Source organism: Pseudorca crassidens, chromosome 8 (assembly GCF_039906515.1).
Source record: "Pseudorca crassidens isolate mPseCra1 chromosome 8, mPseCra1.hap1, whole genome shotgun sequence".
NCBI lineage: Eukaryota > Metazoa > Chordata > Mammalia > Artiodactyla > Delphinidae > Pseudorca > Pseudorca crassidens.
In genome coordinates, this window is record NC_090303.1 from 69179491 (window position 1) to 69204249 (window position 24759).

Consider the following 24759-nt stretch of genomic DNA (forward strand, 5'->3'; position numbering starts at 1 on the left):
ACAGCCAGATGCCCACAGACTGGAGGCGGGTAACAAGGCATTGATCAAACACTGGGTTTTCTGGCTCACACCACAGGGATCAGATGAAATATCTAGAAGTGCCCCAGGCAGATGACCCAAGGGAAGGCGTGGTTAAGTCCACAAGGTTTGTCTTTGCATAATTTCCACCTCATTTAAAGATATCCTCCACCCTACCTATTTCTCCCTCTACTCCAAGATACTTTTCTTTGCAGTAGATACAAAGGGGAGAATTCCCTGAATTAAGCCTTCTTGTGATACCAGAAGAGAGAAATTATATGATGCTTTTGTAATAAGTATGTGCTTTTTAAACACAGGACTCTTAAAGGTTTTTAGAAAGCCTTCAGCCTCACTCTGTGCTTTTCATCTTTGATGCTAAAATTCCAGCCTGTATGATTATTGGTTCAGGAGATGTTTTCAGTCTTTCCTCAAATCCTCCTCCATGGATTAGGCCCTTCAGCCTCGACTACTATAAGGCCAGCCCTGGCCCTAGAGGCTCTTTTTCAATAAGGAGAAAGAACAGATTCTCCCTCCCCAGACTTCCGTTCCTAATTAATGATGAAAACAAACAGAAAAAGCAAAGATGGAAAGAAATGGCATATATGACAAAGGTCCCCTCTCTGGCTGGACTCCAGCTGAGAGAGTTACATATCTGAGGACAGGTTCAGAGTACTCTAAATTCCAGGAGTGACTTATAGCCCTGAGACTTAATGGCAAGAGTCTCTGCTGAATGATTCTAGTCATTCTAACCCTGAGGTCAGGCAATTGCTCATACTGGACTATTTTACTTCCAAGATGGCAGTATCATTTGGTTCAACAACATACAACTAAGTGTAAGAATGGGAGTGGGAAGAAGGAGTTCACTTTCAGACTTGTTACACTTTGCAAAGCCAGTTCAGTTTAGCTCCTATAACCGGTCTCTCATTTGTGGAGGTACAAACTCATTTTATACTTTATCCTATGTCCTGGCAGAAGGAACCTTTGATGCTCTCATAGTAACTCAGCCTCTGGATCCTCCTACGGTGATTCTTGTCTAAGTGTCAACTGTACCAACAAGGATGCCTACAAAGCCCCTGCTGGTTTCTACAAGAAATCCACATACATTTGGATTTTAAAAAGGCTTATTAAAAACCTGGGAACCCTAAGGAGTATCCTCCTGCCATCTGAGTAGCTCTCTTTATCTCACCAGCCCCCTTGACCCCTTCCCGCTCCTTTTCCTGCTCCTGTGCCCTCCCTTCCAGGCCTACTCCAGATTTGTCTCCTTCTTTTATGGTATCAGTTCAACTCTTCCTGGCTTATGACCTCCCAATTTCCATGTTATCATCTATTAGGCAGATGGCAAAACAATTCAACAGGATCTACTCTCTCAAAATGCAGTCCGAGTTATCAGTACATGAGTCAACACACATTTATGGCCTATTAATCTACTTATCTGTGGTCAGCACTATGTTAGGTGCTAGTAGGGAGGGAATCATATTAAACAATGGCTCCAAAAAGCCTCATGGCTGAGGAATTCAGTCTGGTTGGGTAGGCAGACATTTCATTAAAAAAGCAACTCGGTCAAGGGACAGGGGATATTTTGACATTTGTGGCATCTGTGACATTTTTTGAGCCAGACTGACTGAGAAGAAATAAGACAGGAAACACATATCTTTACTGAAAAGATACATCCAATGAACACCTTACTTTAAATGAAACAACAAGAATTCCAAACAGTCCCTCTAATATGAATTCATATATGTATGCCAATTACAGCTTACACATTTGAATAAAGTAAGTGCTGATGGAGTTTTGATCGAAAAAATTATTATTTTTTCTAATGGGAAAGAAGAAGAATATCCTTAAAATATAATACTTAGTTCCTACTAGAAGATGAGATAGCAGAGAGTGAGACAGAATGGAGATCTAAATGTCAGATGATTTTATATGCAAATCACTTTCCTTGAATCTATAAGGAAGTCTAAATATACCACTAAATTTAAGCTTCCGATAGTACAGATTCTGCAACTGGCATGGAGGTTACCAAACCACTTCACTCAGGAACACACAAATGATAGTCAGGGATTCTTTTATTTGCTCTTGAAGAGCAAAGCTTATACTGCTAGATCCTCTAAGCAAAAAATGCTTAAGAGATGGAAGAAAGCTTAGAGCCTTGGTTTTCAACCCTGGTTACATATGAGAATCCCTTAGGGAGAGCTTTTAAAATGCTGGATCCTGGGGCATCACCTCCATCGATTTGGATTTAAATGGTCTGGCATGGAACCCAGCCTTTTTTTTTTTTTTAAATGTCCCAGGTAAGCTCTTAAGAATTATAGATTCCTGGGCTCCATTCCTGAGTATTTCCAATTCGGTTGATTTGAAATGACTTCCAGGAATCTTTGTTTTTAAAAGTGTCCCAAGAATCCACCTGCCATTGCAGGGGACATGGGTTCGAGCCTGGGTCCAGGAAGATCCCACATGCCACGGAGCAACTAAGCCCGTGCGCCACAGCTACCGAACCTGCGCTCTAGAGCCTGCAAGCCACAACTACTGAGCCCATGCGCCACAACTACTGAAGCCCGCGTGCCTAGAGCCCATGGTCCACAACAAGAGAAGCCACCACAGTGGGAAGCCCGCACACTGTAACGAAGAGTAGCCCCCGCTCAGCATGACTAGAGAAAGCCTGCATGCAGCAACGAAGACCCAATGCAGACAAAAATAAATAAATTAAATAAATTTTTAAAAAAATAACATTTAACAAAAAATTTTTTAAAATAAATAAATAAAAGTGTCCCAAGAGCTTCTGTGCTTAGCCAAGTTTTAAAAACCACTGATCTAATGCAGAATTGCAGAAAGTGGAGTTGGTTGGTTCCAAAAGCATAAAGCTAGTACACAGGGCTCAAAATGTAATGTACTGGGAATCCTTTTGCTATCAGACAAAGGCTGTCCTAGGGCCCCTGAAGCCCTCATGATTTCCTGGGTTACCAGGAAAGTAATGTTCACAACACTATGAAGCAGTGAGTAAGCCTCCCCTTCTTGAACCCTCAGCTCTAAAAAGGCAGACCAAATGACTTCTCCTCTGTCCCTACTTAAGGAAGACAAATCTATCTCTCTAGAAAAGCATGCCCACAATAAGCGGCCATATAAACAGGCATCAAGGTACAGCTCAGTGATTAAATAAAGTGTGGGCATCTCACTGTACTCATTGTATCAACAGAGAATGATCTAGTGGGCTGTTACTGAATAGAAAAGCTGCCACCCCAAAAGCATAAGTGCAACAAAAGAAATTTTACACAGAAAAGGCCACTGAGAGTTTTGACACCGACACTCAACAGAGGGGAATCCTCTGCTGAATTTTGTTGAAAGGTGAAACAGAACCTGGCATTATAAATTCAATCGGACAAGATAAATAGTACTACATTATGAGCCCACAATTGGCCCATAGTCTTATTTGGAAATAAAGGAGATCTAATTTCAGAAATATCACAGTGGAGTAACCATCAAAAAAGTTTAAAATAACATAAATATTGTGTAATAATATAGACAAATAAAATTTCACATGTGCATAGTTGGTGGTTATTCATTAGAAATCACATAATTACAGTATCTCAGGAATACAAGGGTCTTCAGAGATTCAACTGCCCATCAACCCAATAGAACAAAGGACAACTGTGGTGAAGTTTACAGATTTCCAACAAGTATCATCTGATCCAGCTAGACTAAGGGTTAAGGGAGTTGAATAACCTACCCACATTTAATTCATTAGCTAGCTACATAAACGTGGGCAAGTCACAAAACTTTTCAGGTTTCGATTTCCTCATCTATGATATGAGTGAAGTGAAGTTGATCTTTGAAATTCTTGGATCCAGTTATGCAAATGTATATCACTAAGTTTTAGTAATTTAGTCATTAAACAAAGAAGACAAACATCTTTAGATGTGTTGGCCCACCCAGCAGGTGCCCTATAGAAGTCTGACATCCTGGAGTAACTCTCCTGACTATCAGGAAATGCCTCAGGTGTCATGAGAAAGAAAAACCACAAGATTATATTTTAGAGTACTAGATGGCTTAAGGAAAAACATGGAAGAACTTAGAAAGTCTTTCTGACCAATATGCTTATAAGTGGGGTTTTAATCATGACCTCATCACATGTTGACAGTGTGTTACATGAAGAAAGCAAACCTGATAAAATACTTAGGGGACCAATCAGCACTGTTGCCATTCATCCAGCATGACACAGGAAACTGCTACTATGGAGAATTACATTCAGCATAATCAGTGATAATGCTGTCTTTAAAATGGAAATCAGAACCTAGAGTAACAGCCCCCTTTTAGATTGAATGCATCTCTCAGAAGAGTGGTTTGTGCATGTCTCATCTCCAACACAAGTAAAATATTTCATTTTATCCAGAAACCTACTGGGAGAAACATCCCATTTTCAGAGATATTCTGTTGATGACAGTATTATGGCTACACAATATATCAACTGAAGCACCACCAGACAACATGCCACACAATGTACGTTGCTCAGCATAATGTTTCTAAATCTTCATTTATTTGCAGCTTTTGTGACTGTCTGGAAAAACTATTGATGGTCTCAAATATCTTCCTATCCTCTGGTGGTCTTTTGAATGAACAGTGCCTGTGATCCTTTTGCTCAACACAGCAGAAGAGATCTTTTCAGTTATGATTAACTAATAGTTTGAAATTCTCATAATTATATTAATGCATTTAAGTATACAGTCAATGTTTAATTTATTGGTGATAAGTCTATTTAGAGAATAAAAGAGGACACTTATCGTTCAAAGAGAAAAAAGAGCTTTCAACTTGTGAGTAACTGAAATAAATCACTATTTGGTTTTACTTACTGCATTCATTCCCCGCAGGCTTAATTTAAATACCTTTAAGCTTTGAAAGTTTTTCCTGTACGCCTTCCTCATTGAGAAGGTAAAATCTAAATCTTAAAGTGTTTCATCACAGAGTCCGTGCACAATAGAATACAAAGGAAAACATAAACTCAATTTCATAACAAGGTATCTGCAGGTTTCTTAGCGTCCAACAGTGAGGAAACAAATTCTAATTCATTAGGTTTATTCTGTTCCTCTTCCTTCACAGAATTCTGAGTGCACTGTTGAGCTCAATTTTTTTGTTAAAATGGCATAGCTACCCGTTAGTAATTTTTTCAAAAAATCATAACTTGTTGAAAAGACTTAAGAATAAGTTCAAAAACACCACTAACTGAATACTAAATCTGTTTTATCAGTCTTGTTTTGGTGCACAGAATCTGTCGGTAATCAAGTAATTTTTTAAAAACCTGTGGGTTACTCTGGATTATTTTTGTGGATAACATGACAAATTCTACTCCCAAGGTATAAATTCACTGTTTATTTTCACTGATGAATTGCATGTCATTCAAGAGTTAGGTTTCTTGCAATAAATATTAACATAATTAACATAATGTTAATAAATGTTAACATAATGTGGGAAGATCTTATAATTTTTCAAAGGACTAGGAATCCTTGATATCCAAATGCTGAACTGAAATTGTAGACTAACTCATTAGGAAACAAGCAATAGCAGTGTCAAGATTTACAGCAAATATACTGGATGTGTTCTAAAAATTAATATTAAGCTGCAATGCTTGGCTTAATTAGTTTTCTTCTTCACTTTCAAAGCATATCTGTCTGGTTTTATGAAGTTGGTCTCCAATCCCCTCTTCTACAAACCTGTTTAATTAAAGTTTAACAGCTGTGTACACTTTAGAAACAGAATAATGATTTTTCTCCCTTGAAATACTTAATCCTTTCCTAAAATATGATCCTTCTGAATATATATTTAAAAAGCAATGGACATGGAATAGTCTTCCAAGAGGAAAACACTGACAGCTTAGGGTATCAGCACCATGTATTCAGTGGGTAGACAAGAAAGTAATACCCAAGCCAGAAAATCCAAGGCCCGCATGGGGCACAAGCAGATCTCTTCCTTCAGAAATAAAATGAGAGCTACACAAAACAACAAATAAGTAAAAAGAAAATTAAATAAATAAGCAGAAGGTAAAAATAAAATATAATATTTAATGGGTTTTGTAAGATTTCTGGATATGACTCTACACATCCAACACCCAAATAGTATGACTAATAAGGTAACACCAGCTATTTTGATCAGCGTTACCACTTTATCACCACACATGCAAATATTTATTAAATAATTATATATGTGTGTGTATAACATAAATTTCTGAAATGATGACAAGAATTAGAGGACAAATAGACGTGGTGAATCCTTGAATAGTACACCTTTACATGTGAAATTAAAAAATAACAATACAAAAATCTGTTCAGATATCAGTAGCAAATGCATACAATTTCACACTATCAGCTTTCTCTCCTCCAAGTGTTCTTGCCAGCATACCGAAGTGACCACCATGGAGGCAAGTATCACATGTATTTTTAGGCCCTTCTGATAGATCCTTAAAAAGAGTCTGATTTCACCTCACATCCTGCCATTGTGCTCTGTTTGTGGTGCACATTCAATTAATGTGTGTTGAAGAGGCACATTGATGCAAGAGCAAAACCTATTCATTTACAAGAGAAGAACTCTAAAAGAGGCTTTAGTAGAGCATGTTACTGTTCAAAATATTTGCTTCCCACCCCTGAGGAATGGTTGTATATACCCACCCTGCTGAAAACAGGCATGGCCATATGACTTGTTTGGCCAATGACACGTGAATAGAAATGATACGTGCCTCTTCGAAACAGAAGTGTTAAGGTCCATCCCATGGTTGCACCATGCTTCCTCTTCCATCTCCCCTGTGACTATAAATACCCTGTCAGCCTGAGTCCCTAAGGGAAGGAATCACGGAGCAGAGCTTCACACAGCCAAGTGAGAAAAAAGCTATTACAATAAACCATTGAGATTTGGGGGTAGTTTGTTATCAGCAAGTAAGTCAGCATAAGATGACTGACAGAGGGCCTGTGCAAGCCTTTTCAATAAAAAAGAAGCACATCCTCATCCCTCTTGCTATGCAGGGACAATCCCTGCAGCACTGATGCTGCTGGAGAGAGTAAAGGAAAACAGATGGCTGGGACTCATGTTCTTTACCACTTGCTTTCCTTAACCTTCAGCAACATGCATGAAAAACTAATGTTCAGCAATTTAGAGAGTTTACATTTTTAAAGATAAGGAGTTGGGACTGATGCTAATTGGACTAAGTTGAAATATTTCTGGAATAAATAGAATCATTTCACAGAGTGAGAGGCAGGATTGAAGTTTTATAAATATTGCACAGGAGCCTTCTGCAGTCATTAAATATGACAAATCCTTGCTGAGCACATGTCTCAGTATGCTAGATTTCAGAAGACTGGACCCTGCTAAATGCTGGGCTCCAGAAATGAGTTGTTGCCCTTGACTTCAGGGTGCTCACAGGCAGAGAGACATATGTTCAAATGGCTGTAATACAATTAGATGCATTGTACACCTGTAAGATCAATAAAGTACTATGGTAACAGAGAAGAGAACAATCATTTCTTTTTCTTTTTTTTTTTTCTCCACAAATTGATTTATGGATTCCACGTAATCCCAATCAAAATGACAGCAGATTTTTGATAATTTTGTGCGTATGGGGTAACTGACAGATGATTTTTGGAAATGCAAAGAATTCTATGGAAAAGCAAAATAACTAGAATAGCCGAAGCAAATCTGAAGAATTAAGACAAAGTTGAGTATTAGATACCAGATATCAAGACTTATAAAGCTATAATAATTAAGACGGTGTGGTTTACACATAAGAAGAAATAGAAAAATGGAACAGAATAGAGGGTCTAGAAACAGACCTACACATACAGATTTGCCTGATTTACGACAAAGGTGCATCTACAATTCATTGGGGAAACGGTCTTTTAAATAAATAGCACTAGGTCAACTGGATAGCCATGTGGTAAAAACCAAAAACCAAAACCCAAAGAAACCTTGAACCACCCTCCCCCCCATCTTACACCACTAACACAAATTACAGATGAATCATAGAATGAAAGTCAATAATACCTTCTAGAAAGAAATATGGAGGATGAATCTTCATAACCTTAGAGTGGACAAAGATATATTAATTAGGACACAGAAAAGAACCATAAAAGATTAATAAAGTAGGCTTCATTAAAATTAAGAATTTATGCTCATTAAAAGAAACTATTAAGCAAGTCAAAAGGTAAGGCAAGATTGGGAAAAGGTATCTGCAATACATATATCTGACAAAGGACTTCTATCCAAAATGTATAAAGAATTTCTACATAATGTAAGAAGACAATACAATTTTTTTATATATATATACATATGTTCCCATATCTCTTCCCTCTTGCGTCTCCCTCCCTCCCACCCTCCCTATCCCACTCCTCCAGGCGGTCACAAAGCACCGAGCTGATCTCCCTGTGCTATGCGGCTGATTCCCACTAGTTATCTACCTTACGTTTGGTAGTGTATACATGTCCATGCCTCTCTCTCGCTTTGTCACAGTTTACCCTTCCCCCCTCCCCATAGCCTCAAGTCCATTCTCTAGTAAGTCTGTGTCTTTATTCCTGTTTCACCCCTAGATTTTTCATGACATTTTTTTTTCTTAGATTCCATATATATGTGTTAGCATAGGGTATTTGTCTCTCTCTTTCGGACTTACTTCACTCTGTATGACAGACTCTAGGTCTATCCACCTCACTACAAATAGCTCAATTTCGTTTCTTTTTATGGCTGAGTAATATTCCATTGTATATATGTGCCACATCTTCTTTATCCATTCATCCGATGATGGACACTTAGGTTGTTTCCATCTCCGGGCTATTGTAAATAGAGCTGCAATGAACATTTTGGTACATGACTCTTTTTGAATTATGGTTTTCTCAGGGTATATGCCCAGTAGTGGGATTGCTGGGTCATATGGTAGTTCTATTTGTAGCTTTTTAAGGAACCTCCATACTGTTCTCCATAGTGGCTGAACCAATTCACATTCCCACCAGCAGTGCAAGAGTGTTCCCTTTTCTCCACACCCTCTCCAGCATTTATTGTTTCTAGATTTTTTGATGATGGCCATTCTGACTGGTGTGAGATGATATCTCATTGTAGTTTTGATTTGCATTTCTCTAATGATTAATGATGTTGAGCATTCTTTCATGTGTTTGTTGGCAGTCTGTATATCTTCTTAGGAGAAATGTCTATTTAGGTCTTCTGCCCATTTTTGGATTGGGTTGTCTGTTTTTTTTTTATTAAGCTGCATGAGCTGCTTATAAATTTTGGAGATTAATCCTTTGTCAGTTGCTTCATTTGCAAATATTTTCTCCCATTCTGAGGGTTGTCTTTTGGTCTTGTTTATGGTTTCCTTTGCTGCGCAAAAGCTTTTAAGTTTCATTAGGTCCCATTTGTTTATTTTTGTTTTTATTTCCATTTCTCTAGGAGGTGGGTCAAAAAGGACCTTGCTGTGATTTAGAGAACAATCATTTCTGTCAGAGAAAGGGTACAGGATTTTGTTAAATGGGTCAGGGATGGGGAGGTCTGCCAAGCACAGGATAACATGTGAGCATATGTAGAGAAGCAGCACATTTTTTAAAAGTCTGGAATAATACAACTCTAGTACACCGTGTGTGTGTGTGTGTGTGTGTGTGCACGCGCACGTGCACACATATACAGCTATCCTTTTCTTTTTAATTGTTCCAGAGTGTTTTATTTTATGACTGTACCATCATGTCCTTAACTATACTGACATACCTTTAGAAGACTGCAGCCTTTTGCTATTATAAACAATGATGCCTTGGAAACACTCCTTTTCACTCATGTGCAAGTCCATCTCCAGATGAATTCATAGAAAGGGAATTGCTGAGTAGAAGTTACCCAGGCAAAAACAAAACAAAAGGAACAAGACAAAAGGAAGGGTGCTTCCTCCAAATGCAATGGTATGTGAAAAGGTGCATAACTGCCATGAAACTGCAAACTACCAGGGTGGCTAGAACTTACTGGAGAAAATACAGCTGGAGAGACACTCAGGGGTCATCAGATCATGAGGGGTAGTACATGCCGTGCTCCTGAGTGCGGGAGACATAATAAGACTAACATTTTAATGAAATCATTCTTGTGGAAGTGTGGGGGATGGATTGGCAAGGGTATAATAGGGTAACCAGTAGGATACAGGCACAGTAATCTGGGAGGAAATAACAAAGGCCTGGTAAATCATCTTTGGGGCACTGTGAAAGAAGGTTCTCCCTTGCTTGCCTCTTGTGCTTTCTCCTTTTGGGCACATCACATCCAAGGCCAATGTCTAAGATGCCTCAGGGTAAAGCAGCAGCTGTAGGGAATGACCCAGCGTTGGGATCCACCTTTCTACCCTGGAATGGGGAGAGATTCTTTGGGTGCTAATCCATCTACAAAATGTTAGGTACGGACTGCTTCCTTCTTTTCTACAAAAAAATACCTATTATAGAATTTAAGAGCTGGAACACATGTCAGAAATCTTTGAATCTCATTTAGTCCAAGGGTCCTCAAATTTATTGTGAGCTGCTTTCCATTTTCCTAAATGTGTGAGATCCTAGGGAGGTCATTACAAAGAAAGTGGAAATGAATTCCTAAAACCTGACACTAATGTTGCCATCTGGAGATCACACTTTGAGAAACATTCTGCTAGAACAATGCCACCTTCCACGTGGTAGCTATGTTGCCTATAGAAAGTACATAGACATATGTATGGTCTTCTACAATACAATGTTTCTAGATTTTCATAGCTTTAAAATATTGAGAAAAACATGTTGGAAACTTTATAGTGAACTCCCATTTCTCTATATTCATTAAACTCATAGATTAGCATTAACACACTAATAGCGTTAACTCATAGTAGATAAATGTATAAAAGTTATTTCAAAGAATTCAGGTTCTAAAGTTCTACATTTTGGACCTTTAATCGTCAAAAATAAGATGAAATAACTTAAAAAAAAACTTATCTCCTTAAATAATCTATGAGAATGAATTAAACTAAAAGGCAAACCACAAACTGGAAATATATTTGATCTAAATATGACAAGGAGCTAACATACATAATATATTCAAATTGAGAAGAAAACATTTACTACCCTTTTAAAATGGCCAATTCTGGAAAAGACAGTTCTTAGAAAAGGAAATGAAAGATTAATAATTGTATAAAATATTCATTCTTTTTAGCAATAATAATAATAAATGAAAACAACAATAAGAAACATTTTTTTCACTTTTCTTATTAGCAAAGACTAAAATGATGTTAATACTCATTGCTGGATCAATGCACAGTGAAATTTTCATACCTTGCTAGCAATGTGAAAAGTAAAACTTTCACACAAATTTTCCTATATACTCCTTGATTCCCTTCACTTTATAACTAAGGATACTGCAAGTTTTAATAAAAAAGCATGATTTTTTTTGAAAGTTCTGTGAGAATACTAGAGCTCAGAAACATTATTAAGTTAGGAGTCATTTCAATTCCCATCATGCAGTGAGCATTCTCTTGATTTTAATGATAGCTGTATTAGATTTAGAATTCAGGCTTGATTTACATAATCCCCCCCAAACGGTCCCAGAAATCCATTAAAGGTTACCTTAGTTTCCCATACATATACCAAATTCTAATCCGCTCATTCGCTCCCTCTTCTATTATCATATTCCACGCTTTTGTAAAGCCTACTGCTTATTATACTTTCATCTCAAATAGAAAATCCTTCAGTTTGGCTTTCCATCTTACTAAACTCCATTCCAGTATGTATCACTTACTCCTCTTCATGTTAGAGTAAAAGATTAAATAGCCATTTACTTTTTGATGTAAAATTACATCAATTATGTAAAATTGAAATTCAGACTGCAGAAATGTTCCTTGGAAGTATCAATACACCTGGAGGTGCAGCAGCATGGGACTAAGTGTTTATCACTTCCTGCTCCAGGCTGCATATTAAAATCAGGTATTGCATAACAGTCAGGAAGTAGAATTTATTTGTGTAATAAGCAAAGTAGAAAACCTCCTGGGTTCCCAGGTGACCAGTTGCAGAAGCCTGAATTTAATGACTTGCTATTCATCATAAACCAAACATACAAGTTTCATCACATAATTTCCCCTTCTGAAAGAAAATATCAACAACTGTCAGGCTCCTAATAATTAAGAAATTTTTAATTATTTTCACTCCGATTCTCATTTGAATCACAACAAGGATGATCAATTTCAAATCTTATTAGTTCTGCTAGCATGAACCATTCAGATTCTCACACAGGATCACTCTATAGTAAAAAAACTAGGAAGACACCCCTTTTTAGTTTTTATTTTTTTTTGTCCACGCCACTGGGCATGTGGGATCTTAGTTCCCTGACCAGGGGTCGAGCCCATGCCCCCTGCAGTGGAAGCTTGGAGTCTTAACCACTGGACCTCCAGGTAAGTCCAAGACACTCCCTTTTTAATGAATAATTTACAATTAATATTTCTGATAAACAAATATTTTCCAATTTTATAAAACCGCATACACTTTAGTGTCAAAATCAACATTTTAAGTATGGGAATAATTACTGCTTGTGATTATGATGCTATTAAACACATGGGTACCTGTCATAATGAGTTAGATAACATTTGAATGTTTTCCATAACACAATGAAATGAACTGAGGAACTAAATTACTTAAAGCAAATAGATCCCCTAGGTTACTAGCTCCTTCTTCTCTGGACTCTCAGTTTGGTCCAGCATAGGCAGACTGAGCCAAAATAAAAGCCAAAAGATCATTGGAGTTCTCTGTTGGGCTTATAAGATGAGATATAAATAGCATGAGGGTAATATTCTGATACAGAGTTTTTCCAACTGCAGGGCTGTTCCTTTTGTATTAAAAGAAACTATCTAGGCAATGAAATTTATTCTACTCTTTTGTGAGCATTGGGACTGCTCTCCAGTGAAGATGTTTTGCAAGGTTCCTATAGTATAATAGCTCTTCCCCATCCAGCTCAAGATAAATTTTTTTTTTTTTTTTTTTTTTTTTTTTTGCGGTATGTGGGCCTCTCTCGTTGCGGTGCACAGGCTCCGGACGCTCAGGCTCAGTGGCCATGGCTCACGGGCCTAGCCACTCCGTGGCACGTGAGATCTTCCCGGACCGGGGCACGAACCCGTGTCCCCTGCATCGGCAGGCGGACTATCAACCACTGCGCCACCAGGGAAGCCCAAGACAAATATCTTCATTGTAGAGGTCCACCCATGAGGCTTCTAGCAATTCCGCAAAGATCTCAAAGTAGCAACTCAGTATTTTCCCTCCCACTGCCCTCTGCCTCAACCAACATATAATCAAAGAACCCATGGCTTTTAGGCTAATTCTTCTCTTCTATTTAAACTATTGGCCAGGACTAGAAATAAGTTTTGTATTTTCTATTGATTTCCAAGTTAAGGGAATAAAAGTAGATAACACAGACCAAGGATTGGCAAACTATGACCTATGGGCCAAATCTAGTCCAACATCTGCTTTTGTAAAGAGATTTTTATTACACCATTCATTTTATGTATCATTGAGAGTCGCTTTCTTGCTACAGTATCAGTGTAGAGTATTTTTGACAGAGACAGTATGGCCTGCAAAGCCAAAACGATTTCTTATGGGCCTTTTACAGAGAAAGTATACTGATCCCTGCTGTAGGTATAATAAGAAACAAATATCACAACTGTGAAATATCTTGCCAACAGGTAACAATGTGCAGGAGGACGCAGGTCAAGATCCCAAAGATATAACATAGCCAGCCTTTGAGTACTTGCATGGAAAGTTTTAAAAGTGTTCTTTCTTCCACCTCCTGGATTCACTAAATATGGAGCTATGTCTTAACCTAGCAGTACAATCAAATTATTTCAACAATGACAAAAATATGATAATCTAAAATGGGCAAGACATTCTGCTAAGCTCTGGGTTAGCTCTGTGCTAACCAAATTATATCCATTATTTCATGTAGAAAATTAAATTAAATTTCATTACATTTTGATAGTGTGTTGAAATTCACAAAGGGTTAGTACATATATTAATTTACCTCCTTTGGTCTTCAAAATAACCCTGAAAATAGAGAGATTTAAAAAAAAAATCAAAACTCAGAGAGGTCAGTAACTTTCCCAAGGTCACCTAGCTTGTAAGAAAACAGAGCTGAGATTGAATCTCCTATTATCTTAGCCCAAGTGTAACACTCTTCTACTTTGTCATGCTACCCCTTATTGTTCTTAGGCGTCTTTAAAAAAAAGATACTTTTATAAGAAAAAAATTAACAAAAATTTTAGAGCAACCACAACTAATTAAATCAATACCTCAGACACATCTGCTCCCTACATGAAAATCTTCCTTCAAACATTTTAAAGAGAAACCACAGTCAATGTTAAGTTTAAACAAGGTTAGCTGAAATTGCACAAAAATAGAAGAACTATCTGTTCCTTAATTATTAAGTAATTATTCAGCCTGAAATATTCTTGAATCTTCCTGGCATGCTTCTTAAGCTTAGTTAAAAAGGTACTTAAAGACAATCTTTTTAGTTTCCTACTGAGATAATTATACTTATATGTCTTTTCAAAATATTTGACAGACTTACATTACTGTGAGCAGAGGAAAAAAATCAATATTTAGTTCAAAGAAGTGTACAAAAGTTAGTATTTGTCTATATTTTAACTTGGAGTCCACAACTTCAGAAAGTAATAATACTAAGAAATGTAATTAAGCCAGCAGCAAAGAAGGCTAATACACTAATGCAGCAGCCAGCTTCAGATGTGATGTACTTCCTGCCAGGAAGAAATCAGATTCCAAAAGAGCACTTCACATAATCTATCTGTACTGGGGGAGGGGGATGAGACTAATGGCAGAACTGAGGAGCAAAGTCCCAAAGCCAGCCCAAGAAGAGAGAAAAGGAGGTTAGTGAAAAGCATAAAGTTAGAAACTGACTACTATCTTTTAAAGAGAAACAAGGAAATGTGGACGAGGATGGAGCCAGATCACAGCATCCTGCTAAGCTTTCTGTTGCAAAGATTTTCCCTAATTAAGCTAAGCCAATGGGTTTCCTACCTGAAGCACCCCAGTTATTTCACTCCATGAACTACCTAGAGAGGCCATGACAGTGCTAATATTTCCTTTTAGATATGGCGAGTTTAGTTTGAAGAACATTAAATAATGAGGATATCAGTTAATATTTATTTTCATGTTCTCCCCTTTAATTTTCTATAAATGGTTTTGTCTAAATCATATATCATTGCTACCCAATAATACGCCTATGGTATCTTTGTGTACGTTACTCCTAGGACTATTATTTATTATTTAGGACTTACTAAATAAGCAATTCTGGAATTGTCATGTTTACAAATAAATACCTAGGATAGACATATGAGTATACTAGTATAACATAACATACACACATACATTGGGAAACATACATAACATACATTGGGAAACATAAATACTTACAGATATATCTCAAGTATATATTTTTCTTTATGGAGTATTCAAGGAAAAAACTGCTGAAAGATAAATATTTGACAAATCCTTTCAATATCCTACTATGAGACACAGATTAGAAGGATATACACCAGATGTACCTCTGGGAATTCAATTAGGGCTAAGAGAAAAAGGGACCTTTCCTTTTTTCTTCATACGCTCCAGTATTGTTTGAATTTTCTGTACTAACCCTGTATTACTTTCACAATTAAGGAAGAGGCTGGAGATGTCCTCTTCATCTCAAACATCAACCTGAAAGTTGTCTCCAACACAGCCCAACTCCTCAGGTCGACCAGATGCTCCTCCTCCAATGTTCCAGGGACCTTTGGTACATCTCCATGGGGGCAGTTCTTTCATTACACTGTATTTTTTTTTGTTTGTTTTTTGTTATTTTTGTTGTTTTCATACCAAACTGTAAGCTTTAGAAGGCAAGGACTATCTATGGCTTTTTATAATCTCAGAATTCTGCACAGTGTCTAGCATATAGTAAATACTCTAGGCACTCAATAAATGATTAAATCATAATGCCTACTAATAATAATATCTAATATTTACTGAACACATACTTATGTGCCAAGTGCTGTGCTAACCAAATTATATTCACTATTGCATGTAATTCTCAAGAAAACTCTATGGAGTATGTACTATTATAATTTCTATTTCACAGACAGATGAGAAAAATTAAGTTTAGAGAATTAAGTAATTTGGCAAAGTAACACAATAAGAAGCAAAACTGGGAAACGAATCAAGGAAGTCTGAATTCATAGTTTGTGCTCGTAACTTCTACATCATAGTGAATGAATAAATGAATGACTATGCATGAACGAATAAATGTGGAAGAGTTTCATATCTAAAGAAGACTCCTCTTCAAGAGACAAGACGACTAAGGTAGAAAATGAAACCAGAGAACCACCGATGGGGGTGGGGAGAATACCACATAATAGATGTTATCATTATTGGAAAAAGCAATTCAATCTAAATATTCTAGTAACTTCCAGCAAGTACTGCATCCTCCTAGGTGGAGGTATACATACTATGTTTCCAGAGGTAGTCCCTCTGGAAATCTCCCTATATTGCTAAATTGATTACAGAAACGGTCTCAGCTTTAGAAAACCAAGATCAACATTTCTATATGTAAACTTAAGGTAACTATCACTTTGATAGTTAGAAAGAAATACCTATTGCTAGGGCATAGAGCTTTTATTAGCAATTCCATTTTTATTCATGGATATAGCAGTAGTGTGATAAATAATCATTTACAACTACATAAAAGAAAGAAATATTTCCAAAAAGGTATGGGTTACCTACCGGTCCTTAATTCTTGATTAAAGAAGAATTAAAATTCTTTAGCAAGAAGAAGGTAAAAATGTCCAGAATATATTAATAATTTTTCAGGTTCACATCAGAGGGAAGCTGATGATTTTTCACAAATGTCTCTTATTTAGTGGTAAATAAACCCTTGGACAGACTCTGGGACACTTACTTTCACAATTCAAGCCCTTACCTATTAGCTAACAGCATTGGTTAGATCCTAAGTACTAAGCAAGGATGTGTCATGCTATTTTGCTTTGGAAAAATTCAGGGCTCAAATTAAACCAGGCTAAAGGGCCTTAGAGCATTCTGAAAACTTGCTGTTCAAGTTACCAACAGCTAGGACCCAGTGTGTAAATATCCTTCCGTCCTCAGAAGCAACCATCTATCTGGCTCCCATCTGAGAATTATAAAATAAAACCATTATTTTCCATGCTCTAAAACATTGCCTTCACCAATCTTTATCAGGGTCCTGGACACAAGCTTCTTTCCAAGTTTCTTTTTCATTCTATCCTTCCTTTTAGGACAGATACATTCCTAATTACTAATCTACCAAAAATGCCATAAACCAATGCATGGTCTTCAAAGAGAGCCATGTAGACACATTAGACTTCTATTATTCAGAGCTTCTGCACCAACCATAAAAAGAAGTTATTAAACAGGCATCATATTTAGTTTTACTGGGGAAAACTCAATTTAGTTCTCTTTTTCTTCCTATAAAGCTTCATCATATGCTGGAACATAGTATGTTCCAACCATCTGTGGTAGGTTAATATTGATTTCCCTATCTTCAATAGCGCATTTAAGATCAACAAGCTTTAAAATGTTTAATTTCTAGTGATTCAATGGATTTTTTTTTTTGCTAATAGCAGAAAGTTATTTTTAGTAAATCAGGATGTTTTGACATTTCACAAAACAGTCTCTGGACTTGAAGAGGAATTATTATTTAAATATTTTGCAGTGAGAGAAGTCTCATGATTCTCTACCTCAGACTACTTTGCAATATCAATACTTGTGAGAGAAAGTCTTGCACTGTACTTCACAGCAGAAAAATCACTGTGCTGTGAGCACAACACCATTGATCCCACCAGACTTAATTCCTCTCGAAGGCCACAAAGTGATTGCTTTCTATGATCACTTCTTGGAATTCTCCTGAACAAGGATGGCCACAAACAAAACAAAATCAAATTATGTGAAGTGAATTAGAAAGTAGCTTACATTTACTGCTAGGGTGACCATTTGGTGCAGTTTGAGCAGGTCAGTTTCTGCTGATTATTCCAATGTAATAATTAATATCATCCCCTTTCACTCTCGAAAGTGTCCTAGCTTAGGTGATGAATTATATGGGTTCCCTCTTCACTGGAGACTAAAAAGACTATTCATTTACTTCATTGAGGTTTCTAACTACATGGAAGCCCAGATTCCAGATGTCTGTAAAGTATATTTCATCAGGTACGAGGAGAAATGATGCTAGATTTCATTTCTGACTGGGCTGACAAAATCTGTGAAACAAAAATACAAGTGTCCCAATAAAAAATGCTGATGCCTTCGAAATTCCGACTGTGGTTGATTCACACTGACTTGCTGCAGTTTAGTGCTTTGTATTCATTTTATGCTTTTCTAAAACAGGTCTTCTCTGTGAGTCATAACAAATTAATGAGAAAAAGCAAATAACTATGAAAAACATTTTGGTGGAACTAATGGGTCTAAATATTACTTTCATTAGTTTTTGACTGTTCATGTTATAGATAAGCATCCCCGTTTGGGTTAACTTTATGACAATAACTAACATTCCTAGCTAAGCTATCCAGAGAATCAAGCAATTGCCTTGTGATTTTAATCAATGTTGACATCAAGAGAGAACATTCAGACCCCTGAAAGTCTCCTCTTTTACTATATTAGAAACAGTCATCTGAATTCTTTGAACAAATATTTCAACTTTACTTTTCACCTTGCCAATATAATCATAATGACGGTGATTACAAATAATGTGACTACTTTTATGAGTCACTCCGAAAATAACAAATCAAAGTAGTCATCATTCATGTCATAAACAAGGACACTTAACTACTGTTAGAAGAAGCTGGATGTGACTTTTCTCAAAAGAAAAATACTTTGACCAGTTAATTGGGTCAGACTGCCTCGCTTTAACCTATTCTCACAGCAGGCAGAGTGAGTCTCTAAAAACACCAACGCAGACCTACTAGAGAATGGACTTGAGGACACGGGGAGGGGAAGGGTAAGCTGGGACAAAGTGAGACAGTGGCATGGACATATATACACTACCAAATGTAAAATAGATAGCTAGTGGGAAGCAGCCGCATAGCACAGGGAGATCAGCTCAGTGCTTTGTGACCACCTAGAGGGGTGGGATAGGGAGGGTGGGAGGGAGGGAGACGCAAGCGGGAAGAGATATGGGGATATATGTATATGTATAGCTAATTCACTTTCTTATAAAGCAGAAATTAACACAGCATTGTAAAGCAAAAACAAACAAACAAACAAAACACCAATCAGATCATACTGCTCCAGGGCTCAAAACTCTCCACTGGCCTGCCATCCCACTAGAATAAACACCTGCCATCCTTCCTATGACCCACAAGTTTCTGCAAACCTCTCAGACCTAATCTTCTACCTCCATTGTCTTCCTTCCCAAAGGTGCAACATGCTGGCTGGCAATTCCTTAAACTCACCCAACCAACGTGTATCCATCTCAGAATTGCATTTGTTATTCCTTTGGGCTGAACTGTCCTTCCCCAGATTCTAGTATGGCTCTCTTTCCCCTCTCCTCCCTTAATTTAGAAGTCTGCTCAAATATCTTCTCATTAGAGAGGTTTACAGTAAATATCCTACCTAAAATAGCAATCCCAGACCCTACCATCACCCTACACATCCTTTCCTACTTTATTTTTCTTCACAGCACTTCTAGCTCATGACATTGCATTACGTGTTACATGTTCGTCTGTTTATTATTAGCTTCCAACCACTAAAATGTAAGCTCCATGAAGGCAGAGACTTCGTCTCTTTTGTTCAACTACATCTCTCTGGTGTCTGGACTAGTGTTCTAAATGAATAGTTCTAAGGCCTACACCATCAGTGAACTGATTACATTAAATATAACCTGATCATCGAGAACTATTTCCAAATTTTGTGTTGCCATATTTTGGTTTCTGAATCTGAAGCCCGCAGCTTTCCCACTGCACATGATATTTAAATCAATTTCCTCTGAAAGGGTATTTCATGCAGTGTTGGTAAGAGTATAAACATACACAAACCTCTTGGGAGGGAAATTTGGCTGTATATATATTAGAACTAAAAGCAACAACAGCAACACCAAAACATATGTTGACTGAGTATTTCCACTTCTAGATATCTATTCTGTAAGAATAAACACACAAGTGTATGAAGGTATGTGTGCAAGGATGTTCATTAAAGCACTCTGCATTTTTCAAGCTTGTGTTACTTCTATAATTTAAACAAACAAAATATCTTCCCTAGAGAGTAAGGTCTAAGCAACTACTAAGGAGAGCAGATTACAGTCTAATTGAAAGTGAGGTTTTGGGCTCCCCTGGTGGTGCAGTGGTTAAGAATCCGCCTGCCAATGTAGGGGACACAGGTTCGATCCCTGGTCCGGGAAGATCCCACATGCCGTGGAGCAACTAAGCCCGTGCGCCACAACTACTGAGCCTGAGCTCTAGAGCCCACGAGCCACAACTACTGAGCCCGTGTGCCACGGTTACTAAAGCCTGCACGCCTAGAGCCCGTGCTCCTCAACGAGAGAAGCCACCACAGTGAGAAGCCCGCACACTGCAACGAAAAGCAGTCCCCGCTCGCCGCAACTAGAGAAAGCCAGCGAGCAGCCATGAAGACCCAACACAGCCAAAAAAATAAAATAAATAAATTTAAAAAAAAGAAAGTGAGGTTTTGAAGGGTAGTGCTGAGTAAAGGACTGCTAATCTCACTGCCAGAATATGGGAGGCCTCAGGGTACCTGCCATACCTACAAGCCCTTTCCAAGAGGTTCCTTATAATTACAGGGTTTGTACCAGGTAAATGGCAGGCCTAGACACAGCTGACTGGACTAGGGAAGGGCACCTGTCCCAAAGGCAACTGATCACTTGGTTGACAGTGGCCTGTCAGGTGGACAGATTCTAGATCTACACCTCAAAGGGGCACGCTCAGATTTCTCTCAGGTAGTTTAAACATGGGGCACACCCAAGGAAGTCAGCAGTTGACAATGGGGCAAAAGCCAACTGAAACACAGACAAGACAGGCAGAAGCAACGTGACAGCAGGCAGGGCACAAGGGTACAGAAACCGGAAATGCTGCACTGCCATTCCTGTTCTTTAGTGAGGCTAGGCTGCTCCTGGGCTCTATCACCCTTCCTTCCCCAGGTAGCTTTAAAATGAGTCCTCTTTAAACTATATTTTACTCTCTATTATTGTAATCTGAAGGAGTTTAACTAACAGAACATTAAATTGAGGACTGGATTAAGCCTTTTAAGGGCTTAACCTCTGAAAAGATGATGGTTCCCTTTATAGTCTCTAATTCTGTGTAATTCAAAATAAAAATAATATAAAACCCCACAGTAAGTATAACCAAGTCCTGATAAGTCCAATTTGTTTTCTTTGGTCATTTAATAAAATAACAATTTTTTTCAAAAAAAAATTTTTCTACAGACCTACATTAGTGCTTAGCTTGCCTGCTAGGTAAACCAGTATTAACCAAGACAAAGGTGGGACTGGAAAGTCCTATCACAGACCAAAGCACCTTGCCTACTACAAGTCAGGACACCAGTCGACTAATGACTTCCAGTGGTAGACAGACAGCATATTAAAAAAATTTTTAATATGTTCTTATATTTTAAAAAATGGGTCACAGAGAAAAGAAGTAAGCACATGAGTAAACAGTATTTTATTCCCTAAATGTCCCTTAATGTTTTTCGATGCTGTTAGAAAATTATAGGAATATATTCAATTATTAATTGAAAGTCCAGGAAGGTTAGGATATTTAGGTACCAAAGATTCAGAGAAATGAAATTTAAAATTTTCTTTTAAAACACCAAATACAAAAGTAACTTCCTTCTAATCAATTATTTACTAGTCTTTAGAGGCCACACAGTAGCAAAGTCTTGATCCTTGCCACTTCCACTCTTTATATTATTCATTGCTGCATGATAGAGGCATAGTGAAGGGGCCAGAATGGGATGCACGTCCAAGTGTCAGTTTGCAGGATGGAACAAAGAACCTAGACTTTGCACACGTGGGTTGCAGCAGTGGGGAAAAAAGGTGTAAACCTACTGCATTCCCGTATCCCCTTTTCTCACCCTTCAATCCTGTACCATTAGCCCTCTTTCTAGCTCAGCTTCTCCTCTGTGAACCCAATATTTACATTTACTGAGGAAAGCAAGAACCCATCCTTTTTTTCCGAGAGGTCTGTTGTAGGACTTCTGATTGCACAGAGGTTTCTTTTTTTTTTTTTTATGTCTGAACAAGCTTTGCAATCTCACGTTGTGGACTAGTCAGCTAGTGAGCAATAATGATAATCTGAATGAAATTTGTGTTACCTTTGGATTATACTATAAAATGTATCTCTTGGCATTCCTAATCCTGTTAGATTACTTTAGATGAAACTTTTGCCTACTTCATTGATCTGTCGTTTTGTTTTTTAATAGCTTTACTGAGGTGTAACTCATATAACATATGATTTACCCATTTAAAAGGTAGAGCTCATTGTTTCTAATATATTCATAAGAGTTGTGCATCCAGATCATGGAATGTAATCAATAATATAAAGGAACAAACTATAGGTGCACAACACGGAGGAACCAAAAAACACTATGCTAAGTGAAAGAAACCAGGTACAAAGGACTACATATTGTATATTACCATGTAAATAAAATTTCTAGAAAAGGCTAACCTATAGAGACAGAAAGCAGGTCCATGGTTGTGTGGCATTGGCAATGGGGAATGATGGGAACCAGTGTTAAGGGCAAATCAGGTGAGGGAATGTTTGAGGGTAATAGGAAGGCTCAAAAACTAGATTGCAGTGAGGGTTGCACAACTGCATACATTTATATTAAAGCTCACTGAACTGTATATTTAAAATGGGTGAATTATATATATGTATATATGTATATAAATTATACCTCAATAAAGAATTTTTTAACATCTTTATTGGAGTATAATTGCTTTACAATGGCGTGTTAGTTTCTGCTTTATAATTGAATAAAGATTTTAGAAGAAAAAAAGACCAAACAAATACTCATGGATATAAACTAAACATACCATACCTCGATAGCTCCATTGATACCATGCAGGCTATTAATGATTACTTAATCTGGACATGAAAATGTTTGCCATTCATTACTACATCAGCAAGTTCTCAAACTGTTTGGTCTGAGGACACCCTTACACTCTTAAAAATAACTGAGGTCTCAAAGAACTTTTATGTGCATATTAGATGTCAATATTTATCATATTAGAAATTAAAAGAATTAAAAAAATCTTTAGTGATTCAATGTAAAATAACAATAATAAACTTGTAAGTTAACACAAAGAACATATTTAATGAAAAGTATAGCTGTTTTCCAAAACAAGAGAAAAAGTAGTGAGAAGAGTGGCTTTGTTTTCTTTTACATGTTTGGCAATCTTTTTAGTATCTGGCTTAATAGAAGACAGCCACATTCTCTTATCTGCTCCTGCCTTCAATCTGCTGCAATATCATACATCATGTAGCCTCTGGAAAACTCCACTGTACACTCATGAGAAATGGCAATGAAAAGGCAAATAACACCTTAGTATTACTAGGAAAGTAGTTTTGATCTCACAGAACCCCACAAAGGGTCTTGGAAACTCCTAGTGGTCTTTGGGCCATCCTTTGAGAACTGTTGGTCTAGATTCTGCTCTAGACCATTTTAATTGAGGTTCATTTTAATGAGATTACTTAAACTGTATTGTCATTAATACAAGCTTTTTAGGAAAATGGGATCAAAAAACTTTCTGAATATAGTTTTCAAAGTATATTGAATCCCACATTGTACAGACTTGGCTGTAACTTAAAGTAAGCAATCAATATGAGACATATCATGCCACATCAATATTAACTTGTTGAACCTCAAACATTATTCTAGACTTATCAGCAAGCAGAATAAATAAGATGTTACTACACATTGTTAAAACACCTGATTGTTACAATGTTATTTTTTAAAACTACTGTTTTTTTCACTGATTCAGAAGCTTCTGTTTCACATTCTTTTCCATCTTCCCCCGTCTCTATTATAATAAAAGCTCCCCCTTAGTTCCTGTGTTTGCTTCTAAAACAACAAAATGTTATTGAATTTTTTCTAAAACGAACCTTGACATCATAACCTAAAACAATCATACTAATTTCAATACTGAAAAACAGTTATTTAATGGTCTTTTTATAAAATGTGGTTAATTTCAGCTTAATTAATATTTATTTCTCTTGTGCTTCCCAGTAAAGGATAACAATACCATCAGTCAGTTTATTTACGTGTTATATCCTGAAATGGTTGATGATACTCACTAAAGATGTACCAGTTCATTTGGAAAGTCTCCAAAGGTTTGAAGACTTCAAAGACACCTCTTTGGATTGAAATGTACTTTCCATGTGATGTGATTTAAAACTCAACAAAAATCTAGATATTTACAACCTAAACTCAATAAAAACAAAAAAAACAACAACAAAAACCAGTTTAAGTTCTTACTTTACAATATCTCCTTCAAGAGCAATCACTCTCTTAATGATCTTCTGTTCTGGGTTTTTAGGAGACCTAGAAAAAGATAAGGTTACATAATCAGTTGTGTCTGTTGTTTTAAGAAAATGAGAAGAAATTTTACAAGAAAATATGCTATATTAAAGTCATTACAGGATCCTTTGCAACCATGACATGACATCAGTCCTACTTAGGTCCCAAGTGAGATAGAGCTAAGAGTGAAAGAATTCTTATTTTAAAC

The 24759-nt window shown here is 37.1% G+C and overlaps 1 protein-coding gene across 3 annotated transcripts in view; it reads right to left on the minus strand.

Annotated features, from left to right (window-relative positions):
- The window catches only part of IMMP2L (inner mitochondrial membrane peptidase subunit 2), a 904501-nt gene that overhangs the window by 250883 nt on the left and 628859 nt on the right, over positions 1–24759 (minus strand). For 2 of the 3 annotated variants that reach the window (XM_067746751.1, XM_067746753.1), the window contains exon 5: positions 24510–24575. The exons of the other annotated variant lie outside the window; for it this stretch is intronic. In XM_067746751.1, coding sequence (XP_067602852.1) covers positions 24510–24575 — 66 coding nt within the window. The remainder of the gene's footprint in view (positions 1–24509; positions 24576–24759) is intronic. 3 annotated transcript variants of the gene reach the window in all.